This window comes from Cebidichthys violaceus, unplaced genomic scaffold (genome assembly GCF_023349555.1).
Source record: "Cebidichthys violaceus isolate CVI_PGR_0920_01 unplaced genomic scaffold, fCebVio1.0.p SCAF_59, whole genome shotgun sequence".
In the NCBI taxonomy this organism is placed as follows: Eukaryota; Metazoa; Chordata; class Actinopteri; order Perciformes; family Stichaeidae; genus Cebidichthys; species Cebidichthys violaceus.
Genome location: NW_027176805.1, coordinates 1,149,011 through 1,176,376, shown reverse-complemented (window position 1 = coordinate 1,176,376; position 27,366 = coordinate 1,149,011). Strand labels below are relative to the sequence as shown.

The 27,366-nt window shown below is 41.8% G+C and overlaps 2 protein-coding genes across 6 annotated transcripts in view; both read right to left on the bottom strand.

Annotated features, from left to right (window-relative positions):
- LOC137888908 (uncharacterized) overlaps positions 1-1,313 on the bottom strand; it is a 47,417-nt gene extending 46,104 nt beyond the window's left edge. Inside the window, exon 1 of the mRNA XM_068732419.1 lies at positions 979-1,313. Coding sequence (XP_068588520.1) covers positions 979-1,093 — 115 coding nt within the window. The 5' untranslated portion in view covers positions 1,094-1,313. The remainder of the gene's footprint in view (positions 1-978) is intronic.
- A 1,293-nt stretch (positions 1,314-2,606) lies between these two features.
- LOC137888936 (voltage-dependent N-type calcium channel subunit alpha-1B-like) overlaps positions 2,607-27,366 on the bottom strand; it is a 140,059-nt gene continuing 115,299 nt past the window's right edge. For 2 of the 5 annotated variants that reach the window (XM_068732455.1, XM_068732458.1), the window contains 12 exons: positions 26,573-26,700; positions 24,797-24,893; positions 19,536-19,641; positions 19,301-19,408; positions 18,670-18,776; positions 17,886-18,049; positions 17,006-17,138; positions 16,799-16,909; positions 14,765-14,803; positions 12,115-12,355; positions 7,639-7,862; positions 2,607-6,675 (listed from right to left, as the gene is read on the bottom strand). In XM_068732455.1, the coding sequence (XP_068588556.1) occupies positions 6,103-6,675; positions 7,639-7,862; positions 12,115-12,355; positions 14,765-14,803; positions 16,799-16,909; positions 17,006-17,138; positions 17,886-18,049; positions 18,670-18,776; positions 19,301-19,408; positions 19,536-19,641; positions 24,797-24,893; positions 26,573-26,700 (2,031 nt within the window). In that variant the 3' untranslated portion in view covers positions 2,607-6,102. Of the gene's footprint in view, positions 6,676-7,638; positions 7,863-12,114; positions 12,356-14,764; positions 14,804-16,798; positions 16,910-17,005; positions 17,139-17,885; positions 18,050-18,669; positions 18,777-19,300; positions 19,409-19,535; positions 19,642-23,381; positions 23,479-24,796; positions 24,894-26,572; positions 26,701-27,366 lie in introns of all 5 variants that reach the window. The other 3 variants (XM_068732454.1, XM_068732457.1, XM_068732456.1) reach the window with 2 other exon arrangements.

The following is a 27,366-nucleotide window of genomic DNA, read 5'->3' as shown; positions in this document are numbered from 1 at the left end:
CTTCGATTTTTTTTTGCTTTAAGGGCTTGGAATTTATGAGCAGACTTGTTAATGTTAAATTAACACCTGCAGGCTGGTAATTAGAATAACAAGTGTGCTCTAATAACAGTCTTAATTTATGTGTTGTTTTTCTCTCTTTTGACAGGCTGTTGTAGCAATTCAACAAAGCTATTAAATGCGATTGGTCTTATTGTTTCATTGTGGTCAAAGTTATTCACTCCGTCTACACAGTGTGGTTTGGGTTCACTCTCACATCAGAGAGAGAGAGAGAGAGATGAAATGAAAACAGTTCCAGCATCAAAGCTGGACCGAGTGAAGCTGCAGAGTATCTGAGAGGCAGAGGAAGAACATCCATCTGGACACAAACGGCACTGAGCAAGTGATGTAATCAACTCCAGCTGAGAAGATGTGACTTAATACAGCGGTCCGCTGTTAAGCAGCCCTCACACATGATGTAGCTCTTGTTATCGGTGCATCAGCAGAGTCACAGTTTACAGAGGATGGAGAGGAAAAGTAGGCTACAATGTGACAAAAAGCAGAGCGTATCGTTCTGTGGGTTCTCTGGAGAACAACAGTAGTTTTACAAAGCGCTGCACATAACGTTACATCTCACACAGCAGTACATGTCGGTAGAAATGTCAGGGTTTGGATAACGTATAAAGGCTCCTGTATATTAACGAATTTCAAAACCCTATATACACACACACACACACACACACACACACACACACACAGATATTTAAATATAAAAGGCACGCGACCACAGGTAACAGACTTTTAGCTTAACCGTCGTGGTGCTAGTTAATGAAGAAGGCAGCTGCTAGCTTAATTAGTCATGTGTTATCTAAACATATCTAACATTAGCCGCACTTGGTAAAAAAAAAAAAAAACCGTCGTGAAACAAAGCAGCATGTTAATTCTGCACGGGTATCTTACCTACAGCACTAAGAGGCTCCACAGGTGTGGCGCCACTCTTACCTGTCTGAAGCATCCCGGAGCCGGACTCGCCTCCAAAATCATCGTCAGGTGCGGCGGAGCTCGTGGTTATGAGCCCGAGGAGGCAAAGCGTCCATTTAAACAACCCGCAGAACATCTTCCAGGTTTAATCACCTTTTGTAATTAAGATGTAACGACATGCAAATGAGAGAACCAAAAACGTGTTCTGCATATACAACTATCTGTAATGAGGCGGCTGTCATTAGTCAAACGTGAGGAACTTTGCTGAACGGCACTTTGTTTCTTGAACTTAGAGTGGGACACAGAGAGTAAGTTCTCATCCTCTTCACCTCTCCTCCTCCTCCTCCTCCTCAGACAGCAGCAGCAGCTTCTCTCCTCCTGACCTGCAGCTGCATCTCATCACGGAGGCGCCAAACGAGACAACGGAGGCCCCGCCCCTCTCCTGTAATGCGGACCAATTAAAATCCTGCAGGGCCTCCGCCCATTTAGTTCAAACGTCTTTCTGCAACTTGGCTGCGAATTGGTCAGTTTGAACTTGAAAGACCGATTCATTTCGTTGGTCTCCAAGAGACATTTGGACCTTTCATCACTGCAGCATGAAACAGATGATGCTGCAGCTAAATGACTCTGTGACCTAAAGCTCCGTTAAGCTTAGGGGAGCTACACAGTTGGGTTATTATTCCCTGTAGGTTCATCAGCATGAGTGACCCTTTCTTCTCACGGGTATATGGCTCATGTTTTAATAATTAAAAACATAAATAATAATAATTTTCATTTGATGGTATCAACAAGCTCCTCCAGAGTCAATGTAGACATAATACAACTGTTTTCACAACACAAGGAAAGTTATCAAAGTGATCTATTTACATTTAGTTGAGCGCCCCTTTAATATCAGTTACCTCAGTGAATTGTTGGTCTGTTAGTTGAAGGTCAAACATAACTGATAGTGTGTAGTTTGTTCCAGAGGAGCAGAAATAACCAGCCAAATTACATCTAAATATATTTACACCGACTTAACATCTTCATGTCAAACGCAATCATTTTGAGCCATAACCGGACGTAGACTTGGGTTCCTAATTTCATCTGGATCCGCTCCCAGTTGATACCAAGATTCATTAAGATCCGATGAGCCACTTATTGAATCTTTACATCATTTTTCTTTGGTAAAAAGCAATGTAAAAACATCCAGCTATTTAACTATCTGGCAACACTCCAGTTTAAATGTAGAGCTTTGTGTTTTAGTTCTATATATGCTCTATTCAAATTCAATAAAACGTTCTCAAAACCCAACTCTAATCACAAAACAATCTTCAGAGATCTACATGCTGCACTTTCATAATCATACCTCTTTATTCAAGGACTTATATTCATATAAAATCTATGTGTACAGTTGAAATGACTGTGGGAGAGACAGTCAAGTAACAGATCAGGCAGCGAAGGACTCAGCCACTCCAGGACCTCTCTTCTGAGAAAGAGCCTCGTTTCCACTTTGGTGGCTCTGTGATCAAATGTTATTCAAGCTCTTTCTTCTTTCTTTTCTTTTTTTTGTCTTCACGTGAAAAAGATACAATGTGTGTTTAGATAATCAGAAAAATACAACCAGGAAACAAATTGTACAAATCGTGGACTGAATGAAGTCAAACAATGCCTCTTTTTTTTTTTAGCACATGCACATTTCCATTTCAGAACATGCAAACAGGACATGTCCAGAGGGGGCAGTAATAGTAAAACTGTAGGAGGAATACTTGGCAACCTGTTCATGGAGGCCTGAATATTTAGAAAAATCGACCGTAGAGATGGACACAACTCTCTGCTCCAATATGGCGACTTACAGCAACGTCCATAGACCGAAAGACGACGAGCAATCTGTGACGTCACAGAGCCCCGGTCTAAAATGTCTCCTTTTAGATGACCCATGAAATAGATTGCACAAATATGAGACAACAGGAAGTACAAATTAAAACACAAGGAAATAATCTGACTTGGATCAAATTATATTTGCAAATAATTCACACGTCCATAAACTTGCTTTGAGTCAATACAAAGAGCACCGAGAGATTTAGCCACCCGAGACTCGAGTCCAAGTCACAGTGACTCGAGTCCACATCTCTGACACAAAGTGATAGATAATCCTTCTATGTGCAACATCTGTATTACTCAACAAATCCCCTCACTCACAATTATGACAAATCATCTTAAAAAATATCCGCACCAATTACCTAATATCATTTAAATCTGTAGGTTTTCATTCGACTGTATCCTGTGTTTTAAAGGTCAAGCTTAGTGATATTCGATATTTTTCTTATTTTCAATAAAAAAAAGAAGAAGTATTGTGTGTATCTAAAGGTTGAAATGAAGGGGCTTGTTCCTATGTGCTGTAGAGCTCCATCGTTTCTAAAAATTTAAAAAACTAAAAGCTATCAAATGTAGATCAATGAGCCACGCTGTTTTGCAAGTGGTGACATGTTCCTTTCTTTGAACACACACTGTAGTTTATTTGGATCAATCCCACAGACGCCGTCCTCCTCCCCACAAACAAAGACGGGAGCATCTGATTCCACGGCTGAAAATAGTCCCCAACAAATACACTATCTACCCCCGTTTGAATAATGTTCGCTAAACCCAGCTGTTTTGGGAAATAACCGAGCATGTTTTAAAAATGAAACTTTAAATTTGTGAGAAGTTGTTAAAGATGTACGTCGTCAGTAGGAACCAGAGTGGGGACGTCATCACCATGAATATGGCCACCGCGGCGTATTTTGAGTCAATGCACATACATCCATAAATACTCACTACAGCATCAAATGAGTATCAATCCGCAAGAGAAAATAGTACCCAACAAATTGATGTATGTATGTATGTGTTTACCAGGGACAGTGCACATTAATCAACATTTCAGTTTACCAAGTTAGCTAGAGAGCTAATTACCATCTGTAGTCCCTGGGCAGGTTATTACAATTTAGTGGCTCAATATTATCACAACCTACTCCTGTTTAAATAACATTTGTTAAAAAAGCAAAACTAATTCTGAGATGTTTTTGGAAATTACTGAGCCTTTCTTAGCAGTAAGAATACCCATTCTTTTTTGTATTTGTAAAGGTCTATGTTTTCATTAGGAACCAGCGGGCCACAGACAGGGTAGGGAAAGACAGATTCACACATTGTTGCCGCTGGTCTTTTCATAGGATTTGTTAAAAACAACACAATTTTAAAATATTATGAGGCTTTTCTTTGAGTAGATATGCCATGCCCAGTGGGAAGTGGGGAAAAAGTATTGCCAATAAACCGAAGCAAAATATAACCTCGTGTCTGGGTCCTGCTCAGCTCTTAAGGACACACTGCTGGACCTTCAGGCTCATGTAGAGCTCTAGTAGTACCACCAAAATGTTAGTTCAGCCTTTTGTTATTGACAGAATACACTCACACTAAAACCACTTTGTCAATCCCATTTATCTGGCTTTCCAAGCAAATTTAAAAACCACCAAAAACTATTCAAAAACACAACTTACCCCAAGTCTGGAAAGAACAGTTTGATGTTTTGGGTGGTTCTATCTGGGTAGGCGTCATGCAGTCAACTTGCCAACTTCAAAAATGCCCTGTGATTCACATATATCAGCTCGGATAGCAGTTGTGCCTCAGTGTGTGTTGTCAGTTAACTGTACATCATGAGATACATTTACAATTTACAACTCTTCATACATAAATGTAAAATTTGGTCGCAGTCACACTAAAGCCTGAACCTGGAGATTCCAGAGGGTAAAGCTACAGGGCAGATGAAGTGTCGTCTTGTTGCATAGCCCTATTTTAAGTCAACAGTCTGCGGCAACAACACAACTCTTTATTGTACCCGTGGACACACAAACAGGTAGCCTCTCCTACAAACCCTCACACAATACTGCTCTCAGAGGAAACAGTTAAGAAGAAAGGGAACCCGTGAAATCTGGGCAAATATGGCAGAGATGAGATATACACTGTACACTTGAGGAGGCAGAATTTTTGTAGGTTAGAAATAAAAAAAAAAAATGGCACTTTTCTGCATTCAGAGACCATTTCTACCAACTGGCTGGCAGTATATTTGAAAGAGAAAGGCAAATGCTTACCACACACCCTTAAGCAAAAGTACAGACACTATTTTTTTGACAAGTTCAAGACCCTGGCATGCACTACATTGCTTACTTTGGATCTGTAATTCTGACACACCTACAACAAGATTCAGTACAAAAAAGTGTTAGTTTTTTTTTTTTTTTGCATTCTGTCCATTATACCAGATTCAAACTTTGTTCTCTACACTTTTTCTCAGCCGTGTAAATACTTACATCCCCAACTGTATATTCAAGTCCATCTGACCAGGCTGCATCTTAATACATCTTGGAAAACGAGGCACTTAGTATTCAGCCACATAACGTCAGAAGGGAGTTATCGCGTCCCTATGTGCACTCCAAAAATGTACATGTGGTACAATTTACAAAAAACGTGACCGTGAAAACTGGGCTCTAGTTCCATTGTAACCCCTCCTTTTGTTTTATTGTTGTCACATTACTCACCGTGTCCCTTTAGTTGTCATGGTGGAAGTTTAAGACGTACCTAAAATAGTTCCTAATTATCTGCTCTGGTCAGAATTTGGGGATTTCCCACGAAGTAAAAGCTGATGAAGAAAAGAGGATTTGGTGAAAGCATCAACATGATCAAGTCGAAACTCTTCTCTCAGCCACACGGCAACCACAAACAAAATGAAACGTACAAAAATAAAAACAGTGTAGTGAGCAGCCGTATTAACGGCCTTCAGGTCAGTCTGAAGCACACTTCATAGTTTCACTCAAAGAATGAGGAGGTTTTGGCTTTTATCTTCTGCTCCATCACTGATTTTAATGGCCAAGGCAAAAATACTTAAGGGTCTTCACAGGTGCTATGATTTTCAGTGCAAGTAAAGGGGGTAGAAAGAGTCATCAGTGTATTTTGTGTATTATTCCTTAAAAGTTTGTTGTATAAAAAAAGTAGAGTAACACTACAAAGCTGGAATGATTTCAGATCCCCTTTTACAGCACTTTCCACTGGCTTTTTCCTTTATATCTTCCCTTCTGTTCCCATCAGCTCCTTGGACCTGACGTAAGCGCTGTGCCACACTGACGAGCTGCCCGTCCTCGGTTAGCACCAGTCCTCTTCCTCCCTCTCCCTGAGACTTCCTGTTCCTCGGCTCCCAGGCCCGGACGCAGAGTTGACCCCGAGGGTGAAGTGGTACCCGTTGGGAACCACCCCTGCCCCTCTCCCCTGCGCGCCTGCCGCCGTGACGGGCGCAGCGGCGCTTCCGTGTGAAGTCGAGGCCGCGGTGGAGGCGGCGGCGGCGGTTCTGGCGGAGCGTGCCCCTCCGTGGCTGCTCACAGTGTCCTGGAAGTCCTCTTCAAGGAGGGCCTGTTGAGAGGCGACCTGCGACTGTCGGTTTAAATTAGGGTCCGAACCGATGCGGGTGACCGGTATCGGGGACTCGTCGGTGCCCCAGTGTAAGCGCTCATGCTCTGAAAGGCCACGGCTGAAGCGAGTCTGGTGCCCCGTCGCAGCGGTGCTGGCACCGGACTGGAGAGGCGAGGAGTTGGCGGTCTTGTAGGTCACGGCGGGACGAGGGGTTAGGGGCGTCTGTGGGAGCTGCCTGCGACCGCGGCCTGGAGTGCTGGAACCAGAGGGGAGCGTTCCAGGGCCCGCTTTGACCACACTGCTACCATGCTGAGGAAACACACAGGAGAGTTATTTTGCTTTAGGGCCAAGGCAATTCTCCACATACAGTGAGGGCTGTAAGTAAACAAACTGGGGGTTAAAGAGCAACAGAAAAAAAACATGAAAATCACTTCTCACTTTGCTGCAGTGATGCAGAAGTGTACTCCAGGGTGACTCGGTACACCGTGACATCACTGTTGGATGTGGTTACAGGTGCAACAGAGCACATTTCTGACCACACGCAACCACAGCCATCATCACTGTTGTTCCAGAGGTGAAACATGCTTCAAGCTTTCACTCAGACAGGGTGGTGTTAAGTTACTCTTAACAGTTCCAAACTGTAGTGTTCATTTTAACAGTCTAGTCTGATAATTGCAGCCGTTTTGATTTATAATCTATTACATTTTACAGTTTGGGTTGGTTTTATTCTGTCATAATAAAACAGTGTATAGATAACTGTACTTACAAAAATAAACACAAAAAAAGAATGATATTCAAAGAAAAGAACACAGAGTCAATAGATTATGGGATGGTGAGCACATATACAAAGGCAAAATAAAAAGTAGTAAAAACTATCAATACGGTAATATTAAACACAAACAAATTGTCATGCATGTGATGAGATCTTCTGACGGATGAGGTGAGTCAAGAACTCACCGCTGTTTGGCTGTAAAAGCTGCTTAGGTAATGTATAGAATCATTGTTCTTCTGTCGTAAAATTGGGAGTGCACTGAATATGAAGGGCAACAATTCCAACACTGTTCGCCAAGTATGGATGTGAACACCCTAAAACTGAAGCTGAAATACAGCCCGAAAACCTCACAGTCGCTGTTTCTAATTCAAATCCAATGTGCCGGGGTACAGAGCCAAAAGAATAAAACATGTGTCACCGCCCAAAATACCGACGGAGCACAGGGTGTTCACGACAAAGCTCGCCGTTAATCACTGCATACAGCGTGGCAGGTAACTGACCTGTTTGACAAAAACAGCGTCCTGTCCCTCCCCGGGAGACGTGGACCGACTGGGCCCGGCTGACTTGGTGTGACACTGCTCCCTGCTGCCGTAACGCTCGCAGGAGTAGTAGCGCTGCTTCTCTCCCGCCGAGGAGTGGTGCCTCCTCTCGTGAGGCCGGCCGCGGTCCCGCTCCCTCGCCCGCTCTCTGGACAGACCTTCAGCTGAAGGGTCGGTGAACGAGTCTGGAGGATGGCGGCGTCACATTAAATGAGATGGGGCAGGTAGAAAACACACAGAACACGCTTTAGCTGTCACTTTTATCATCTCGTCATCGCTGACAGTTGGCGGCTTTCAATTAAAAGCAGAGAAGAAGAAGACTGAAAGTTATTAAACAGATGAATGAAACTCCACAAAACGCCGCAAGCTTCATTTTTCATTCATTCAAATGAGATTTTTTGAAAGAGTGACAGCAATAACTGTTCAAAAGGCATCCAACGTAAATACAAGAACATACAAGAACGGTCAGATTTAGCTCTGTTTAAGACATAGAGTTCAGTTTGATGCACTCACAACACTTTTACCACAAAGATTTAAAGCCACAATTGTGTAGAATTTCATAATCTGATGCCAGAAGGAATATCGATTCAGAAGTTTTTGTTTGTAGTAAAATGAGACAATCCTGACAGGTATCGTTGCTTTCAACTATTCGTCTCAGTGCCCTCCCACTGGGGGTTACCAGAGTCAGGCATTTGTTACATTTAGCATGCAATATAGAAGTCATCAATCTGATTTCAACAATGTAAAATGGCTAGATAAAGACGCCTTCACTTGGATGAAGTGCAAGTATCTTAACTTGTTTGGATAAACAGACTCCAAACATGCTAGTTGGCCTGTGAGTAAACGTGTCACATGTCACGGTTCAGTTGCATTTACAACAAGGAGCATTATTTACCTGCTGTACAAATGCAAACAAAGTCAATGGAAATATACAAACAAATCAAAACAGTTGTAGATCTACTCTAATAACTGCAAAATATAAAAGAAAGACACATCTTCTGAGGTTAGAACATGTGGTCCAAGAGGAAGCCTGAAGCACAACGGCTGAGGTGAAAGTGAAGTGACACACTGTGTCTGAATTCAGCCGGCTCATTACCTCGTAGTGAAAGGGAACACTGGCGCTTCTCGTCTCAGCCAAATGATTTATGCAACATAGCGATCCAGTTTTCAGTTCCGCACTACGGATCATGTTTTTCTACTGTGAGCTATTATTACACAATATTACATTACACCTCTAATTAAAGGCAAATGGCTCATCTTTGTGTGCCTGCGTGTTTCTATCTAGACCACGGGTGTGTGGCATAAAGCAAAGCACTGTGGTGAAATTACTCTCTGGAATAACTCCAGTTTTCAGATTAAAACCGCGATGACAGGAACACAGAAGCCTATTCATCATTCTGATGTGTCACATCTGCCTCCAGAATGACAAGCTTTGAGGAGGGAAACTCTCCTTGCTGCTTCTCTCAATTCAGTAGGTGAAGAGGGGGCTGCTGGATGTTCTGCTATCTCACCAAGAGGTACTCATAAATCCTGTGCTGGACCTGTCCGCTGTGGCCTTTTATCTCAGCAATAAAGCCCAGCTGCTGCCCTCCAGTGTTAACGTATAAAAGAACCGCCCTGCCACCAGCTCTCAGGCTGTAATCGCTCTAGCAGACGACCCCTGATGGCTAACAAAGCGTGGACATAACCCGCTATACTGCGAAAAAATAATAGAGCGTCCTGAAACCTGGAAATGAGTCAGCATTGTTGCTTTCCGGTTCCCTCGTCTTAAAGTCAATGTTGTATTTAATGGGTTTTTGGGTAGATGCCAGAAATAAGGTCTTAGTCAAAAGAAGCTCAATATATTTTAACGTTTTGTTCTACGACATGAAATACTTCAGGTATTACGGGACTTGTACATTATGGAGCTCTTACCCGTCTTAAAATAAGTCGGTTGCTGACAAGTGGCTAAATGGAGATTCAAAACCACTGATGTTTGACCGTGGTGCAGTTCGTTTACAGCCTAACGTTAGACATTTACTTCTGCGATTGCATTCAGCCTTAAAAATCACTAAAGGTGGTGTTCAGTTGTGAAGATTATCTTGCTGAACAAAACACTTCTTTTCTTCTTTTGTCAAGGGAACCAGTGCAATGCTATTCCAAGGTTGGCCTACAAACAAAACAAAACGTCATCACTTGCAGCGCTCGATATGATATTAGGTATTAAGTTGCATTAATCAGTCTTAGAATGTGTCACCTAAGATGTAAGAGCTGGTTCAAGAAAAGTAGACCCAACATGGGCAGTGTGAAAAGGATTTCTTGAAATGAAAGGGTTAACGTTACTGCTCAGCTGGCTCTGAAGTGTCTGAGCATCCTTGAATGCACCAACACGCCTACTTGGCTTGGATGTTATTGCATAGAAGTGCTTTCATGCATATTAGTCTGACAGAACACAGGCGGCCTGAAGTGATGGTCTGCTGATCCGATAAATACGGGGGGGGTTGGGGGGGACACTCACACACACGCACACGCACACACACACACACACACACACACACACACACACACTCTACATGAACAAAAAAAGACAAAGCGTATATGCGGATGACACGGTCTTGTATGCATTTGGCTCTTCAACTCAAAATATATCGGTATCACAATTTGTTTTACGTACGATTTACAATCCTCTTTGCATGATGTCAAGCTTGTACTGAATGCTGACAAGACAAAATGTGTTGTATTCTCAGGAATTTTTCATCCCAGCCATCCATACAATTAATAGTACTGAAATTGAAATTGTCAAATCTTATAAACACCTGGGAATTTGACGAGACAGGCAAAGTCTCACTTTCATACAGCATGTGGAGCAAGAGGCACAGAAACTAAAGATAAAAAAATTGGTTTCTTATATTGGAATGAATCATTTTAGTGTCTTGAGGGCAGAAAAGTAATCAGTCAGTCACCGTGCCTGTGCTTGACTGTGAAGATATCCTTTGTTCTCACGCTGCTCACTCTGCCTTTAAACTTCTTGTCATTGTGCTTTGTGTTCCATGACAGAATACAATCTACGGTACTCATCACTGTGTACTATATGAAAAAGAAGACTGGTCCTCACTAGCAACAACAGGAGAGAGACACATTCCATACATTTTGAGTTACCCCTCGTGTAAATACTGAACTTAGGAAGACTTTTAAACTTTTCTCTTCAACCATATTCGTTGATGTCTGTGATCGTCTCTGATGCTGTATGTGCTTTTGTTATGTCTGGCTTTATCCTCCGTACATTATGAACTTGTGTCTGTCTGGTTATGTTTGCTGTATGGATTTGTCCTCGTTGTTTTTCTTTCTCTCTGCTGTACTCTGGTCTCTCTTTCAGAAGATATATTGATCTCGATGAGGTTTCAAATTCACTTTTTTGTAGGGCGCCTCATTTTATTTCCATGAATTTGACAAATAATCCCAAAATTCAGCTTGAGTGTGAAACATGACCTCATTAATGGCAAACAGCCAATAAGTGCTTTTATTATACCAGGAGATTTTCACTTAGAGATTCAAAATCTCTTTTGCACGGGAGTCCTGGCCAAGACGTGTGTGTCGAATGTATAACTAATGGAATTGAGATGTACTGTACAATGTATACTATGTCTTTTTTACTGTATGTGAGAAGTTGGAATAAACAGTGTGGGTGTATGTCAAACAAAGACAAAACATTTTTCTTGATGTGGCACAGCTTGTTTCTGTTTAATTTTTCTTTTATGAAGAAAATGTAAATTTAGCCCCTCCAAGTGTGAAGTCTGTAAAGCTCAGTCTACATTTTATAAATGTAACTGTTAAGGCCAGAGGGAACAAAGGGAGCAACTGATAGAAAAAAAAAAAAATCCCCAGCAAAGGAGATTTTCCTCTGAGAGCTCACAAGTCTTTGTGCTAATCAGATGGAGAGCCTGACATGTAAAATCCCTGGTTGAAGCGCAGCAGAAACCCCTTCACCTACATAACCCGATCATGCAACTTTAATCCTATCAAGAATTTCTGCAGCTACGTTGAGACATCCAAGTAATCTACAAGGGAAGCCTGGCAAGGCAAGCCATCGCTGCCTCCCCATGAAAGAGACAGCGATGCTTCTCTGTGGATACTCTGCCCGCTGCATTATATGAATTAATATTGCCGTGTTAAAGGAATTAATCTCTCGTCAACCTAAAAATATGCACCCCAATTGACTATTTGAATTACTTTGTTCATGATATTAAGCTCTATGCGATGACATATTTCTTTAATTTTGATTTGTCCTCTGTGTCAGCACCCGTCTCTCATTGAAAATAAATGAGAGATGCATTTTATTCATGCAGTGCTAATGTCAGTTACATGACCTCAGAGTTCAGCTACCTACAGTAGAATGATTGACAGCCTTTTATTGTCGCAATTTATGATCTTAACTCTTTTTGTCTGTTTCAGTCTCACCAACAGTGCTGGACGGCTGCATTGACTCAGCTCTATCCAGGGACTTCTGCTTCTTGTCTTTGTCCTTGTCCCTCCGTCTATGGCAGCGGTGGTGGTGGTGATGGTGGTGGGCTCTGTCCTGGCCGTCGACTTGGGCCAAGCCGGGCCGGTCCAGGTCATACTCCGACAGACCGACCTCCTGGTAGCGCTGCGGCGTCAGCGAGGATGCCGAGCGCCTGATGGGACTGAGGTCAACGATCGGCTACGAGGGGAAGAGAAGCGTGGAGAGGCGTGAGGAGAAAGTACAGCAGAGCAGAGGGGCGACCGTGGTGGTTTTACCAAAACCACTTGTACTGGATCACCAACATATATCCACAACACACAAATGACACGACCAGTGGACGGCAATCTACCGACGTTCTACCCGTTCTTCTCCAGGCACAGATGTCAGAAACATTAGAGAAGAATGAACACGAATCCGTGACAGAACTTGAATACTTACCGTTTCAGAACTTACATGATTTGTAAGCTAGCAGCTGTCTCTGCTAGTGAACAAAGAAGAGGTGGGGTGTTGACACTGGCCTTTGTGGCATTTTTCGGCTTTTTCAATATGCAACTTCTAGTGTAATCTTTCTGTAAATAGCTAACACTTGCTAATCAACACTTTATATTTTACTTAAAGGAATAAACCACTGAAAATAGATGACTATTTCAGAAGGAATTCTGTCAATTTTTCTTCTTTTGCACGGGCACCGGTGTTGCATCCTCGGCTTAACGCCACCGAAGATGATTGTAATTGGTTTAAAAAAAAAAAGAAAGCATTTGTTTCCCTCAATGTGAAATTATGAGGGTTTTGGATTGTATCTAACTTTAGATCTGCTCTATATTTGATTTTAGATGGTTTTAATGAAAGTGCTGTCTTTTCTGTTGCTCATCCCATGTGACATTGTTTTTCTTGTTCATGCCAGTGTCCAACCTGTTATCTGCTTGATACTCAATGCTTTAAACCTGCAATAACATAATAATAGCTTTTTGGCCACTTGGTGGCAATGGAAACAAGTCATGAACACAACATTTACATATCATCATCTTTTAAGTTGATATAACGAACAGTTGCTTATTTACACATCCTGCAGTTACAGAGCAACATTATCGTTGTCATTTGGAGTCGTGTTTGTGGCCACTTATAAATAAATATCTCTCTCTGGAGCTGCTAAATGACACATTATGTCCACCAGATAGTCGCCAACCATACCACTCTGCTGTTTGGTGTCAAGCAGGTTGTGTATGGTGGGCTTTTGGCTAAAAACAGCTGCTTACTGCTCACTATAAAAGCTCTGTGAAGATAAACGGAGCTGCCTATTCAACAGATAATTCTCCGTAGTTTCAGCACAAGGAACCCCTTTAACATTGTCACATTGTTCAAACAATGTCATGGGATATATTGTTATTATAACATGTTGATTATAGTGGCTTTAAGTATTCAGAGGAGTGTTCCTTTAAAATTGTACATTCACTAATTTCTCTCCAGAGAGCAATTCTTTACCTAATGCTGTGAGGACATTGACACTCACCCCACCTCATTCTTCTCTGACTGGTACAGCTACCAGGTAACAAACTGACGTGATAGGGAACAGGACTAGCAGCTACGTTACCACCCCACCTGCTGGTTACTGCCTAGACTATATCTGATGATTTTACTTTTTCAGGATTTTATTTTACAAATATATCAGTATTTACCTTGATTCCTCTCGTGCTAAAATGTATTTAGTCATGATAAGGAAACTTGAATGCTTTTGGTGAACTAGGGTGGTTGTGCTGTTCCTCTTGTTCCTACCCCACAGCCTAGCCTGTAGCTGAAGTCAGGGACAACAATATCACAACACTACGGAAAGTGTCCATCTTACAAAGTCATTTATCTAGAAAGGAGTCTTAAAATCTTACTTTTTAGATAAATGTCATTTTAAGCTATTAAAAAGAGAGAAAATAAATTCCCCCTGTTTCTTTCAAACTAATAAAAGAGTCTGAAAATTAGGGTAAATACAAGATTCAAGAGATAAATCAGACTTGTTTAGTTCACTTTTGATGTCATGTGTGAAAAATAAGATTTTAAGACTGAAAGTAACATCAAATGACAGATACGGTCAGACGGGCTTTTTGTTTAGTTATTTCGAAGAAAGAAAGCAGCAGTACTGTCCCTGCCTTGTTCCACAATCACAAACCACAAAATAAATAAAAATAAATTACACACTACTACACTACTACATAATGAAACTCACATACAGTACACATAAGCAAATTTTCCCAAAGTGTGGTACTGTACTGCTGTAGTAAATGGCTGTAAAGTGGACAGAGTGCTTGATATACCCGGGATACACGATACAAATACTTCTCCAGGGATTTGGCTATATTTTATGGGCAATGTCAATTTATGTGTTGCATGTAATGTATCTAAAAGCAATTTCATGGAATGACCAGAGTATGCTGTATAAGTAGGAGGGTCACTTTGTCCATGATGGCGGGAGGGTGTGAACTCTGCACTGAGATGAGAGGAGCGCATGGAGGCAAACACACACATGAGAGAAAAAGAAGAAGAGAGGAGAAGAGGGAGAGGAAGAGAGGAGAAGGAGAGGAAGAAAAAGAGAGAGGTGGCACAACAGGTGGTACATACTGCCAGGTGGGTCCCAGGGACGTGGCGAGGGTGGCTCCGCTATCAGACAGCACACACAAGAGGGAGGTGGGCAAAACATTAGCAGTGGGCATTGAAATTAGGACAAGGGGCAGACAGAAGATCAGAGAAGAGAGACTCAGGCTGGGGATATTCTCTATTTTCTTATTACACATAAACCGAATAAAAAGGCCAAAACCAACAACGCCAATCCCACGAACAATTATTGTGTGTGTGTGTGTGTGTGTATGTGTATCAAAGCCTGATATATCTTCTTCCTCTGTGCCATAGAGCTCTATTGTTGTTAAAAACACATCAATGAGTCACACTGTTTCACTTGGTGACATGTTCCTTCATCACCATGAACACACACACACCGTCCTGCTAGTGCAAATATTCAGTAGAGCACCAAATGTGTGTTACACAGTCCCTGACAAATGCACTATTTTCTCCTATTTCAGTGACATTTGCTAAAATCTACAGTGCCCAGCTGTTTTATGAAATACTAAGCATTTATTAGAGATTTGGGGGTTTGGTCTTTTCATGGGCTTTGTTGACAATAACAAAAACACCAGCCTTACACTTTAAAGAGAAAGAGAGAGCGGGAGATCAAAATGCAACATAAACATAAGGAAAGCACGTGTTTTAGTGTTGTGGTAGAGAACAGGGTGACACAGAGAGAGAGAGAGAGAGAGAGAGAGAGAGAGAGAAATACAGAGAGAGAGAGAGAGAAATACAGAGAGAGAGAGAAAGAGAGAGACAAATACAGAGAGAGAGAGAGAGAGAGAGAGAGAGAGAGAGAGAAATACAGAGAGAGAGACAGACAAACAGGGACACTAAACAGACAAGATCAGACAGGTGAGACAATCCAGGAAACAGAGAAGTGATGGACAGAAAAATCATCCTGACATCCATATGCAGCAGACAAGTGCAGCTACTGAAACTCACAGAATGACAGTAAGACAAGTCAAAATAAATAAATAGATGGCAATAAGTGAAATTCATAAGAAAATAAAAGGATCACTGTATGCAGCCAAAGCTAAGTTGCTACATTATAATATTGTATTAAATATAAAAAAAGATGAATGATAATAATTGTATTAGTTTGAAAATACATTTTCAAAAGAGCATCCTTTAGATTTTCAATAACTCATCTTTTACATGATCCAGTTAGTGTGATGAAGGTCAATACTTACTGTAGCAGGTGAACACAGTATCTGCATTCCATCTAGTTTAAATACAACAGGGCTGAATGAATTGTATCATTGGATTTGTCTGACCTGGACAATCGGATATCAAGAATTGTAGATGACAGCAAAACAGCCCTGAGGCTGGGTTTAATTTCTGTCATAAGTCAAGAACTCTCACTGCAGCTCAACTGGCCGTCCAGTATCCAAATATCCAATATTCCTGCCTTCTTTTGCAAAATGGCACACCTTAAATCAGCCATTGACATAAGCGGTGTAGCAGGACCTGGGCGGAGGCCGAGATTTAAGGCGGTATTGTGGAGAAAACACAAAGTGGTCAGCAGTTGTTTTTTTTCATAGTCACAGATAATTATGTCCCTGGCTAACATAATAGCTTTACTCTGTTTCTATTCTGCAGTAATTTAATAACTGTCTAATTATATAAATCAACAACTCAACTACCAACTAAGTTTTGCACTTTGCTGAGACCGCCTAATCTTCAATTTCCTCCACTGTAATGATTGTGAAATTGTGAGACTGGAGAGGTCAAGCAGAGGTTTAGCAGGATGAAGTGATGTGGACCGACTCAGAGCGACTCTGCTGCTGTTAGCTCACGGCTGCTTTCACTGAACGGCTAGCACTCAGCATTGCACCAGCCACCTGTTCACTGCCAATCAAACACATTTTAACATTTGCATTGCAGAGGACATTGTTTGATTATTTCTTCAAGACAAATCTAAGGTATCCGCAGTGTCTGCATTTCATCAAACCTGAAATTAGCACAAGAACGCTGCTCAAACAAAACAATCTTTTCTGTGAGCAGCAACACGAGAGGCCCTGAGGAGCTTACGTAGTACTCAGCGTTGAGTCGGGGCAGAGAGGCCGCTCTGCAGTGGCCTTCCAGGCTTGGATAGTCCTCTGCGTCTGATATGTTTTCAACCTGCTTCAGTTCAACAAATTCCTGCCGGAAAAAAGAGGAAGCAGTATGTTTGTATGGGTGGAGCGAACGCAGCCGACACAGACAGCTGGTGAGTAAAATAACATTTAGCTGGTGTACCTGAGGTCGGGTGGAATACGGCACATCCTCGGACTGGCCTCTCTGTAGTTTCCTCCGGACTTTGGGCCTCTGTTGTGCTGCCTGAGAGACGTCTCCTGACTGCGAATGTTTGATGGCACTTCTCTGGTTTAGTCTGTGTACGAACACACAAGAGCTCGTACCGTAGTATGGACAGCTGATCGGTGCTGTAGGATTAGATATAAACTGAGGAAAGACCATCTTAGTGTTTTTCCTTTTACAACCATATGGATGTGTCAACTGAATTACAGATTCAGTAAATTCTCCTAACTTCGGTTAACTGTGTAAATGACCAGCATAAACACGATGAATCCCACCTGTGTGTGAATTGTAAATTTCCATACAGGAAAGTCAATTATTTTTAACAGCCGAATTAAGGGACCTGCTAAAGCCAAGGAACGGGGACAAATAACGAGCGCTGTTAATGTCGCGTCACCTGAGGGTCGAGCTGTCGCTGACATAAAGAAGAAATGGTTCCATAAGAAAAACGTCTCGCCATAGCAAGGCCATTATATTAGCCTATAATTAGAATTGCAGAATCAACAGGACAATGCAAACATAATTATTAAGTGTAATTTATATAGGGTTAAAAGTCAAATAAAAAATTGCTTTGAAGAAACTTAGATAACAGCAGACTAATTGCACACGGCTCCTACAACAGCTCTGGATATTCAAAACTCAAGAAGATCAGAGAATGCTTCAAGTTACCCTAAAATATGAGCCACTTAAAAACAAATCTGTTCGTACGAGTGGTTTCATTCATTCATTCTATTGTCTTGTACTTAAAATAAATATTACAATATGAATTAAACAACAGCTGTGGATATAGTACGTGTATATGATAGATAAGACAGTCACTCACGTGTCCCTGTTAACCGAGGTGATGCTGGTAGTGGGCAGTGCTGCAGGCTTGGCTTCTGGCTCAGGCTGAGGTGGGAGGGGCTGTTTGGGGCTGCAGATCGGTGGCTCTACTTCCTGTATGTGAGGGAGGGGCAGCATAGGACGGAACAACGCCCCCAGTTTACTCTGCAGGACAGATCGACAGCAGAGAGCGTTAATGTCACAGTAGGAGGTCAGACAAACCAGTGAAAATCATCTGTCTTGGTGTTTTTATTTATTTGAATCTTCAGATTTCAAAACTCATTTTGGTTAGAAATCTTTTTTTTTTAAAAAGCCCAGAATTAAGTGTATGACAGAAAAGTGCTTGATGCTGCAGTTGTATCAGTAAAATGGCAGTTTAATCTCTTCAACTCTGTTTATTTATATATATATATATATATATATATATATATATATATATATATATATATATATATACAGTAAAGGAAGTGAATTGGCAGATATATTTAAAATGTTCCTGTATTGTGAGACACAGACTATTATGACTGCCGCTGACATAAGGAATAAAAACTTGGATAATGATGCTAAAAACAAAATGATTTATCGTTTAATTCAGCTCCGTTCTAGGGTAAATGTCTTAAGACAAGAAGATACATAATGCATGTGTCTGTTAAATAGCATGGCTTTATGTCTTGTTAAGTCAGGTCTAGAAAATCATGTTACACACAAAATGATACTAGATTTGAAATCTAAATACTGGATTATACCGCTCACTAATACAAGAGTGTTTTCACAACACACTGTACCTGTTGTCCCCCTGTATGCTGCTGCTGGAGTCTCTTGGCACAAGTCTGCTTATAGTAGTCAAAGATCATTAGAGCTGCGTAGACTTTCCCCACGGTCAGCTCGTTGTCTAGAGGACAGAGCAGAGGGAGAGACAGTTCCTCCGTGTGGCCAGTAGATGGCGACAGATGAGCAACGAGACACAACTCAGAGAGGCGGATATGTACAGGATGTTAAAAACAAAGGCCCACACTGTAAACAAGCTATACCCTATCAACTTATTTGTAAATCTACAACTTGAATTTAGTGTCCAACACAAATCAAATTGTTTCATGATATATGAGTGTCAGCATCTTTAAAGAAGACAAAATAAGACAGATAGATGAACTAGAGTTAAGAAACTTGAATCAAGACACTTCTTGAAACTTCTTCATCTGGACTCGACACAAATGATCTCAGCACATTACAGATTCTTTCTTTTTTTTTTTTGGGAAAAAAAGACATACAAAAGGAGAGAGTGCAACCGTATAAAGCAGAAAGAGGAAATTAAGAGAAAAACAATTCAAAGTTCTAAATACAAATAGGAAGCGGTGACAAGCAAACATCTGGGTTCCAGTAGAGCCCCAGTAGAACCCAAACAGGACTGTGGCTCACATTTAGGCGGCGTCACCAGCAGGTCCACAGTCTTCTGCGACAGGCTGGGCCAGACTCGGCTTATCTCCCTCTTCAGATCGGCGTCGCACAAATGCTGCGCCAGGACGCCTGAGGACGGGCCCACAAACACGTCACGTCAAATCTGCACCACGGCGATCACAGCCGTTTACATTTACATCAGAGCCGTCAGTCGGGCTGCAAGGGGGTTCTGGTTTTTGTAGTTTTAGTCGCTCACCAGATGCCAGTTTGATCTCCAGGGCTGTGCGAATCAAGGCCATCAGCGTGGACGTGAAATGCACCGTCCTGTCTTCAGCTATGGGCATGTTCATCCTCACCAGTCGCTGAAGGGAGTAGAGTGAATCAGGAACAAACAACCAGCGAATGAGGGGAAGGAGGCTGCATTAAAGATGTGACTTCAAGTCAAATTAAAGGATGGCGCTTTCTACAGCAACAAAACTATAGGTTTATGTCTTTCAAATGATAAATAATAAAATGTATTCTTTTGTATGCATACAGAGGAACTTTACCAGTAATATAAAAGAACTGGTGGAGAGCATCCAGTAACATGTTGGGACTGCAACTAATGATTATTTTTATTAACCATCAATAAGTGGATTATTTTTCTGATTACCGACCTTATCAGGAAATAGTGAGAGAAGCCCATCACAAATTCCCAGAATAAAATTTGTCTCTTGTTTTGTCTCATCAAAAGTCCATAACCCAAAGATAGAAAAATAAAATTCACAATGATATGAAACAGAGAAAAACATTTCATCCTCATATAACTACCAGCAAATATTCGGCATTCTTGTTTGTTAAATGACGTATTATATCATAGTATGGTTGTTGATTCATTCTCATTCACACTATTGCTCAATGAATCAATGAATCGTTTCAGTCCATCCTTTTTTTTTTTTAGCCTAACAGCGCTAAACAGATGAACGCATGAAGCGCTTTGGGACTGCTGCTGTTGCTATGACATTTTATGAGATTGTTCCACCGGAAGCGTAGCATGCTTCTACTTAAAGCTGAAATATGATTACCATGTGATGCTCAGCACTGTGAGCTCTCAGAACATGCTAAGCTCATGAAACATGCAGCGGCGCCGCCTTTGTTCTGAAAATAACGACTTAGATGCCAGAGGTTGCTGTAAACACACAGCTCTATGGTGTGAAGACTATCCATCAAACTGTTGCTGTAGTAGAGACACTGAAAAGATAGGTTCCCATGTTTTCAAGGCTATCTTTAAACACATGCCATATGCATATTGAAGGAGTTATAGGTGCGACAGCACTGTAAAAGATGGGAGGCAAACTCCAGTCCTCGGTCGGTGCAAATGCATTCTTTACTTCAGCTGAAGCAAACATAATAACGTGGGTATCGTTAACATGGCAGCCATGTACAGGTTTATTGGTGGTGTTGTGTGCACTGTAATAAAAAAAGCAGTGAAGGATCCCTACTTTATTTTGCTGACTCAGACTGAAGCCTCATATTGGGTTTGGACTGTTGGTTGGACAAAACAAGCAATTCAAAAAGAGTTACCTGAAAGGGTTCTGATTTTCCGACATGGTCATAGTCAGTGTATTATCTACAGTAGATGGCGGTAGACAGTATGGAGCAAAGCAATGTACTGCTGTGGATGAAAGCACCAGCATAAAGAATTGTATCCACCTGACAAAAATCAGTTTAAATGTACACTATATTTGGAATGCTTTTGCTGCTTTAGCTAGCTGTGAATCAGGCCTTTCTGAGGGGAACTGAGGCCGTTATCTACGCTCCCTTTACAAAAACTGTCATGTTACCTTGCAGAACACGGGAGCTGCTGGTCTACCGATGCCTTGCTTGTCTGTGTTATTGTGTGACTTTGGTGAAACCAAACTCAAACACCAAAGTCACACAATAGCACAAACCAGCTGTTATTGCTCTGCTCCTGAGCTGGTACTCCTGTCTGTTTACCCAAACTGAGGGCGGGCCATGACCACTTCTGACATGTTATGGACTAAATGATGAACTGGTTAATCAACTGCTAAGTACTAAAACCTAGTAATTATTAGTAGCAAATTCTAGGCAGCATAAAGGCTCAATTATGATTAATTCATCAGTATTTCTACACTATAAAACTTAAAAATGCACCGGGCGTTAATTGAAAAAAACCCTAAAAACTAATCAGCATCAATCCACACCATGCATGGCTTCTGGATCAATGCTGCAATTAATTAATTCGTACATGCTTGAGTTAGTACAGCACATTGACAGTGAGGCTGGGGGGGTGGGGGGTGGCAGAGACATGTGCTCTTCTAAATAAAAGAAGTTTAGAACTGAAAGGCAAAAGCAAAAACCATCAGACACATTTGTGAGAAAAGGAAAAGTGTAGCTGATGGTTCCTTTCCTCTCAAGCCTTTAAGGAAAAAAGTGTATGTACTGTGGGAGCGCAACAATGCAGATGAAGGGGTGGAGAGATGAGAGGCGAGAGGGGGAGGAAGGGGAGGAGAGTGTGCCTCAACTGGAAAGCATCTAAGCATGTAAAGTCTTGCATCTTTTTCCCAGAAACAGAAAGTGGAAGAATGGCAGCTGCAGACCACGAGCATCAGACAAATAAAGACACATATCATCAAAAAAAAAAAAAGAAGCACCTATGCAGCTAGGACGCATACTTGTCCTCACACACACACACACACACACACACACACACACACACACACACACACACACACACACACACACACAGGTACACAAGCTGAAGTTAGGATGAAGAAGAAGAAGAGAGGGAACAGATCCCTGGAGAGGGTGAGAGAAAGATCATCCAAAACAGAGGGTGAAGCTCAGCCTGAAGACAGAACATGAGACTGGAAACAAGAGGGTAACGGGGACAACAGTGAGTATCAGGGGACGACGTGGTCATTAGGGAGGGAGGTGAACAAGGAGCGCGATCAACAGAAAAAATAGAGATGGGGAAATAAGCCTTGCTCTCTCTCTCGCTCTCTTTGTTCATGCCATTCTCTGCCGTAACACAAAAACAGGAGTTATATTTGGATACGTGACCACGTCAGACCCGGACATTTTTTTAACTGGGGCAAGGGCAGGGCCGTTTTAACTGTAATTTATTTAGACAGCTGTGCGTGCACTGAAACCATGCACCATTAAGTCTGCATGCTAAGAGGTGAGCAGCTGGCACAGGGACTACCTGAGGATTGTTGACTTCACTAATAGCGGTACATATAAACATGGGATAAATGTGCCGGGTTCTCCTTCATTTAAGTCAGTGCGGGAGCTGATGAGAAGACGGTGAAAGTGTTCTTTAATGTCCCATCTCACAGTGTTGAGAAATCTCTTTTTTTGAGGTGCTATTCCACGTTATAAATCTACATCAATATTCACTCTCATTTCAACTCGCCCCATCAGCGACTTCACCAAATTCAGTCGCATTCATCCTCTGGGGTCCATGAATTTTGTCTGGCAGAGCAGTGCCTGGCACAGTCTGTGGGAACATTGGTTTTTGCCCCGGGCAAACATTTTATCATTTTGGTTAGACTGTCGACATCTGTGAGATCACAAAAAAAAATGGTAAAAATGTAAAAGACTTTTTCCCGCAAAGATGTGCATACAAGCACAGGGTAACGTACACTCCTGACATCATACATCTGGCTAAGTCTCTACCGACTCCTTTCCTCTCCAGATAGTCGCTACCTTTGTCTGTCTGTCGCTTGATGCTGGGCAGCTAGAGTCCAGAAGGTTTATTAGCTTGTTTGTTGAAAACAGCTGCTGTCTGCTGCTAGAATAAGGGTTGATGAGGGCCTGCTGTTAAACCAAACCTACGAGCTGAAGCTGACTGAAAAGGCTTTGTGGAGGTACGTCAAATATTAAACTTTTGCCCTCTGGTAGATGGAATGCACAAACAAACTCTCATAGAGCAACACACAGAGCTTCACAGATGAACATAGAGAACAGCACAGCAGCAGGCCAGAAGATACCGACTGTGACACACTGACAGAGGCCCGAAGATGTTTGACAGGTGGAAGCAGGGGAGCCAGCAGTGACTGCGAGAGGGAGGGGGGGACGGAGGAGAGAGGGGTGATTCTACCTTATAGGCGACTCGAGGAGGACATTTCTTTCCCAAACCTAGCGGAGGGGACATGTCGCGAAGCATCTCGTACATATCGCGGTAAGTGATGCGGCCGCTTCCCGGGGGGAAAGGTGGTAGAAGGCCATGAAAGGAGGAATGTAGAGTTCCCCGGGTGATGGAGGGTTGGGATTAAAAGGGGTACATAAAAAACAGAAAGTGGCAAAATCCAAAAGAGAGGATGGGAGGGGAAGGGAAGAGGAAAACACAGAAATCCTTGTTAATTCGATTTCCAGGATATCATGGTCTGGAATGCCATCCTGGTTGGATCAAAGGATTCAGGAATGGATTCCAGGAGGAGGAGGAAGGGAGGATGATCCAGAGGTATCCCTGTGCAGAGATACTGGATGGATGGTGAAGATATGCATTTGGGAACGAGAGTGCATTTTACGATAAAGACTTAATACACCGAAAATCTTTTGAGTAGCAAACATTCACCCTCTGAAGGCTCTGAAAAGTTTGTACAATGGACTCCAATGTTAACCTAGTCTAGTTCCAACCACTTGTCCATCAGATAACTACAGTATAAACACTCCATGCAGAGCTATTTCCAGGCAAAAGCCTGACACGCCATTCTAGAACACAACAGTCTTTTAAAGAGCACTTCCCAATTCACTCGTTTAAAATGATCGACCTCTTGATTGACAGAAGAAGAAAGTATAATGACTGATGCAGCAGAACGGTGTACAGTAAGTGATATCGTCTTTTACTCTACACATTATTCTTCTTCCTTGTTAAAACCTGCCGCCTTGAGACAATTTACCCAGTTCAGAAAGGACGTACGGATACTGAACATGTGGATCAACAGGAGAGAAGTGGATTATGCTTCAGGAGTGGTTTGAAAACGTCCTGTGGATGTTTTGATGTCTTCTTCTTTTTTTTTTTTCCACGACTCTGAGTCACTGGAATCCATTATAAATCAATCTGCGTACAGTGATTCCCTTCGTCAAAGGAGCAGCTACAAACTTTTCAGAGCTACCTTTCAAGGTTACATTTCAGGGTCTACTGATAGATTTTCAGTGGAGTATTCCTTTAAGATGCTCTGTTTCTGCATGCTAAGAGACACTAGCAGTAACCAGCAGTAAGTGGAAACAAAGCACACAATGCTCTCTCTTCACTTCCCACTCTTCTATCACTTCCTGTGTTTAGAAGCAGGGAAACATCTCAGACATCGCATTCGATGCCTTTTGTGTGAGTCTGACTTGCGGCATTGTTTCCTGCACTCGCCATGGTTACCTGCTAGCTGGTTAGTGGAGAGTCGATGCATGTTTGTATGCATGTGTGGTCGGGGCACCGCAGGGAAGGAGAACAGACATTCACAGTCCGAAACCATCACAGTGCCTTTGAAAACAAAAGGACTGTGTGGGAGTGCAAACCTTATAAGCCACCCTGTTGGGGCACTTCTTCCCCAGGCCCAGGGGAGGCGAGATAAAACGCAACAATTTGTACATATCCTGATAGCAAATCCTCCCGCTGTAAAAGATAAGACATGTTTAGATCACAGGTTAGTTCATTACATACAGGCAATGTGTTACTTGTTAGCCAGCAGTAACACAGGGAATAACTAGAGGAGCAGCAGCATAAAGAATACAGTAGACTGTTCTGTTTTTATTTTCTGACTAAAACTGTGATTTTATTGGTGTTTAATTGAAAGATGCAATTTTCTAAATTTAAAAAAAAAATTGTTTTGCTCATCACAAAAGACCTCAGGGAAATTAGAAATATTGAGTTTTTGAGTGGGTGACTGTGGCTAAGTGGAGAGCAGGGCCACCTTTCAATCAGAGGGTTGGTGGTTCAATCCGCGGCTCCTGCTCTACTAGTCTCATGTCAATGTGTCCTTGAGCAAGACACTTAACCCCAAAATTGCTCCCGTAGCTGTGTGTATAGATAGATACTGAATTGTAAGTCGCTTTGGATAAAAGCGTCTGCTAAATGACCGTAATGTAATGAGTGGGTTTTAGAAATATATTTTGTTTAAATAAGTGAAGGAGTGAAGTTTAAAACATAATTTGTATTTGAGTCCTCAGTACATTTTGTGAAAGTAAAAAAAACAAAACTGTTTACTTTATTTCCCCAATGTAAAGGTCTAACTTTTGCTTGAAGACCCACTGCACACTTTCAGGAATACATTTCTGCTAGAGAATCCTTTATTTATAATTATTTTAGTCTAACTAATGTGTAAGTTTCTGGTTGTACAATGTAAACTTCCCCTTTAAAACCCACAAATTCCCCCAAAAAAGGAAATGGCTACGGTCGTGTGTTTACTGTAAAGTAAAATGGTCATTTTCTTCATGCAGCAGAAATCACAAAGAATATGCAAGGGACAGAACATCGAATCAGTTTAAACAGATCTGCTCCTTTTACAGAAATATGTGAAAACAAGTAAAAAATAAATAAAAAAAGAGCACTAAATATACTCGTTGCTTCAACCTGACATAAAAATGAGTTAAAGCAGTTGAAGATGAGCTACTGTAAATACATCTCCGAGAGCAGCTACTTCATATTCAAAGGAATAAATAATAATTCCTCCCCCGTAATGTCTGTCAGGAGATGTCAATTTCATATTTCACATCTCGCACCTCTCCTGGAGTCCTGACTCACTGACGAGGCTCCCGTGAAGCCTTCGTTAAAAGTTAATGAGCCTTACATAATCTGAGACAGATTACTTCTCACACTGCCTCATGCAGAACTAGCATCGTGCTTCACTCAAGTTAAACACTGTCAGTGTAAGGGGGCAGAGAGGGCGCTGACATCAACCTGTATTCCCCCTTTGGAGGGATAGAAATACTTTCTCTTCACACTGCGGTGACAGACGGAGCAGATTCGGAGCCCGCCGACTTAGAGGCACAGAGGGCTGAGCGGACGCCAAGCGGAACGCTGGATTTACATGCATCACTCTGGCCGACAGGGGGCTCGTCACCGACCTCAGCCAGATCTGGGCTCGGGCTTAATGTCGTTCACCCGCCGCCGCTAAGACGGGATTTCTCCGATTCCTCGAAACAGAGTCATCCTGCTGGAACTGAGGGCTTAGAGTTCCCCGTCACCTAGCACTCTCTTCTAAAAGCAAACACCCTCCTCTTTAACACCAACACTGGCTCATTATAGGGACTATGCTGTAGCTGTACAGGTCAGAGATCAGCGGAAGCACTTACCAGGCTGCAGGGTCGTACTCTGCCCACACGCGGATGAATTCGTCGAGGTGATGAGGTCCCAGGATGGAGGCGTCTCTCGTCAGATACTCAAAGTTGTCCATAATGACAGCGACAAACAGGTTCAACATCTGGAGAATGTTTCAAATAACTATTAGACAAGACAGACAAGTCCCAAATAAAATCCCGGGTCAAGTCCCGAGACAAGTCTCAATTTAAGACAGGCAAGTCCCAAATTAAGTCCAAAATCAAATTCCAAGTCATAACTTTTGAATTACGAGTACTTAAGTCATAACTCTTCCTATAATGAAAATGCAATTTTAACAACAGAGTAATAATATTTTACAAAAATCCTGAATGCTTTGTATTTGTATTAATTTGTTAAAACAAGTGGCACTTTTTAATCATTGGGCTTGGGGGGGGGGGATATCAAGTATTTACAAGTCAAAAGGCTTAAGTCGAAATCACAAAGAAAAAGTCGAGTTGCAAGTCTTTTTTTTGACTTTGCGAATTCTAAAGTCATCAAAGTTGTGACTCGAGTCCACACCTGTGGTTTTTACACTACATAAAGATATCACATTTCTAGTTAAAGGAACATCTGGGTGATTTTTCATGTTTTTAACCCAAAAGCTGCAAACCATATATTCTATTCTGTTACTGTAAACCCTCTACTTTTAGGTTAATTTCCCACCTTTTCAACTGCATTGACATCACTATTTTTGGGGTTTAATCTAAAACCAATGCATGCAATTATCAGTTTATTTTGATTATTTGCATCAATCAATAATACAAGGTGA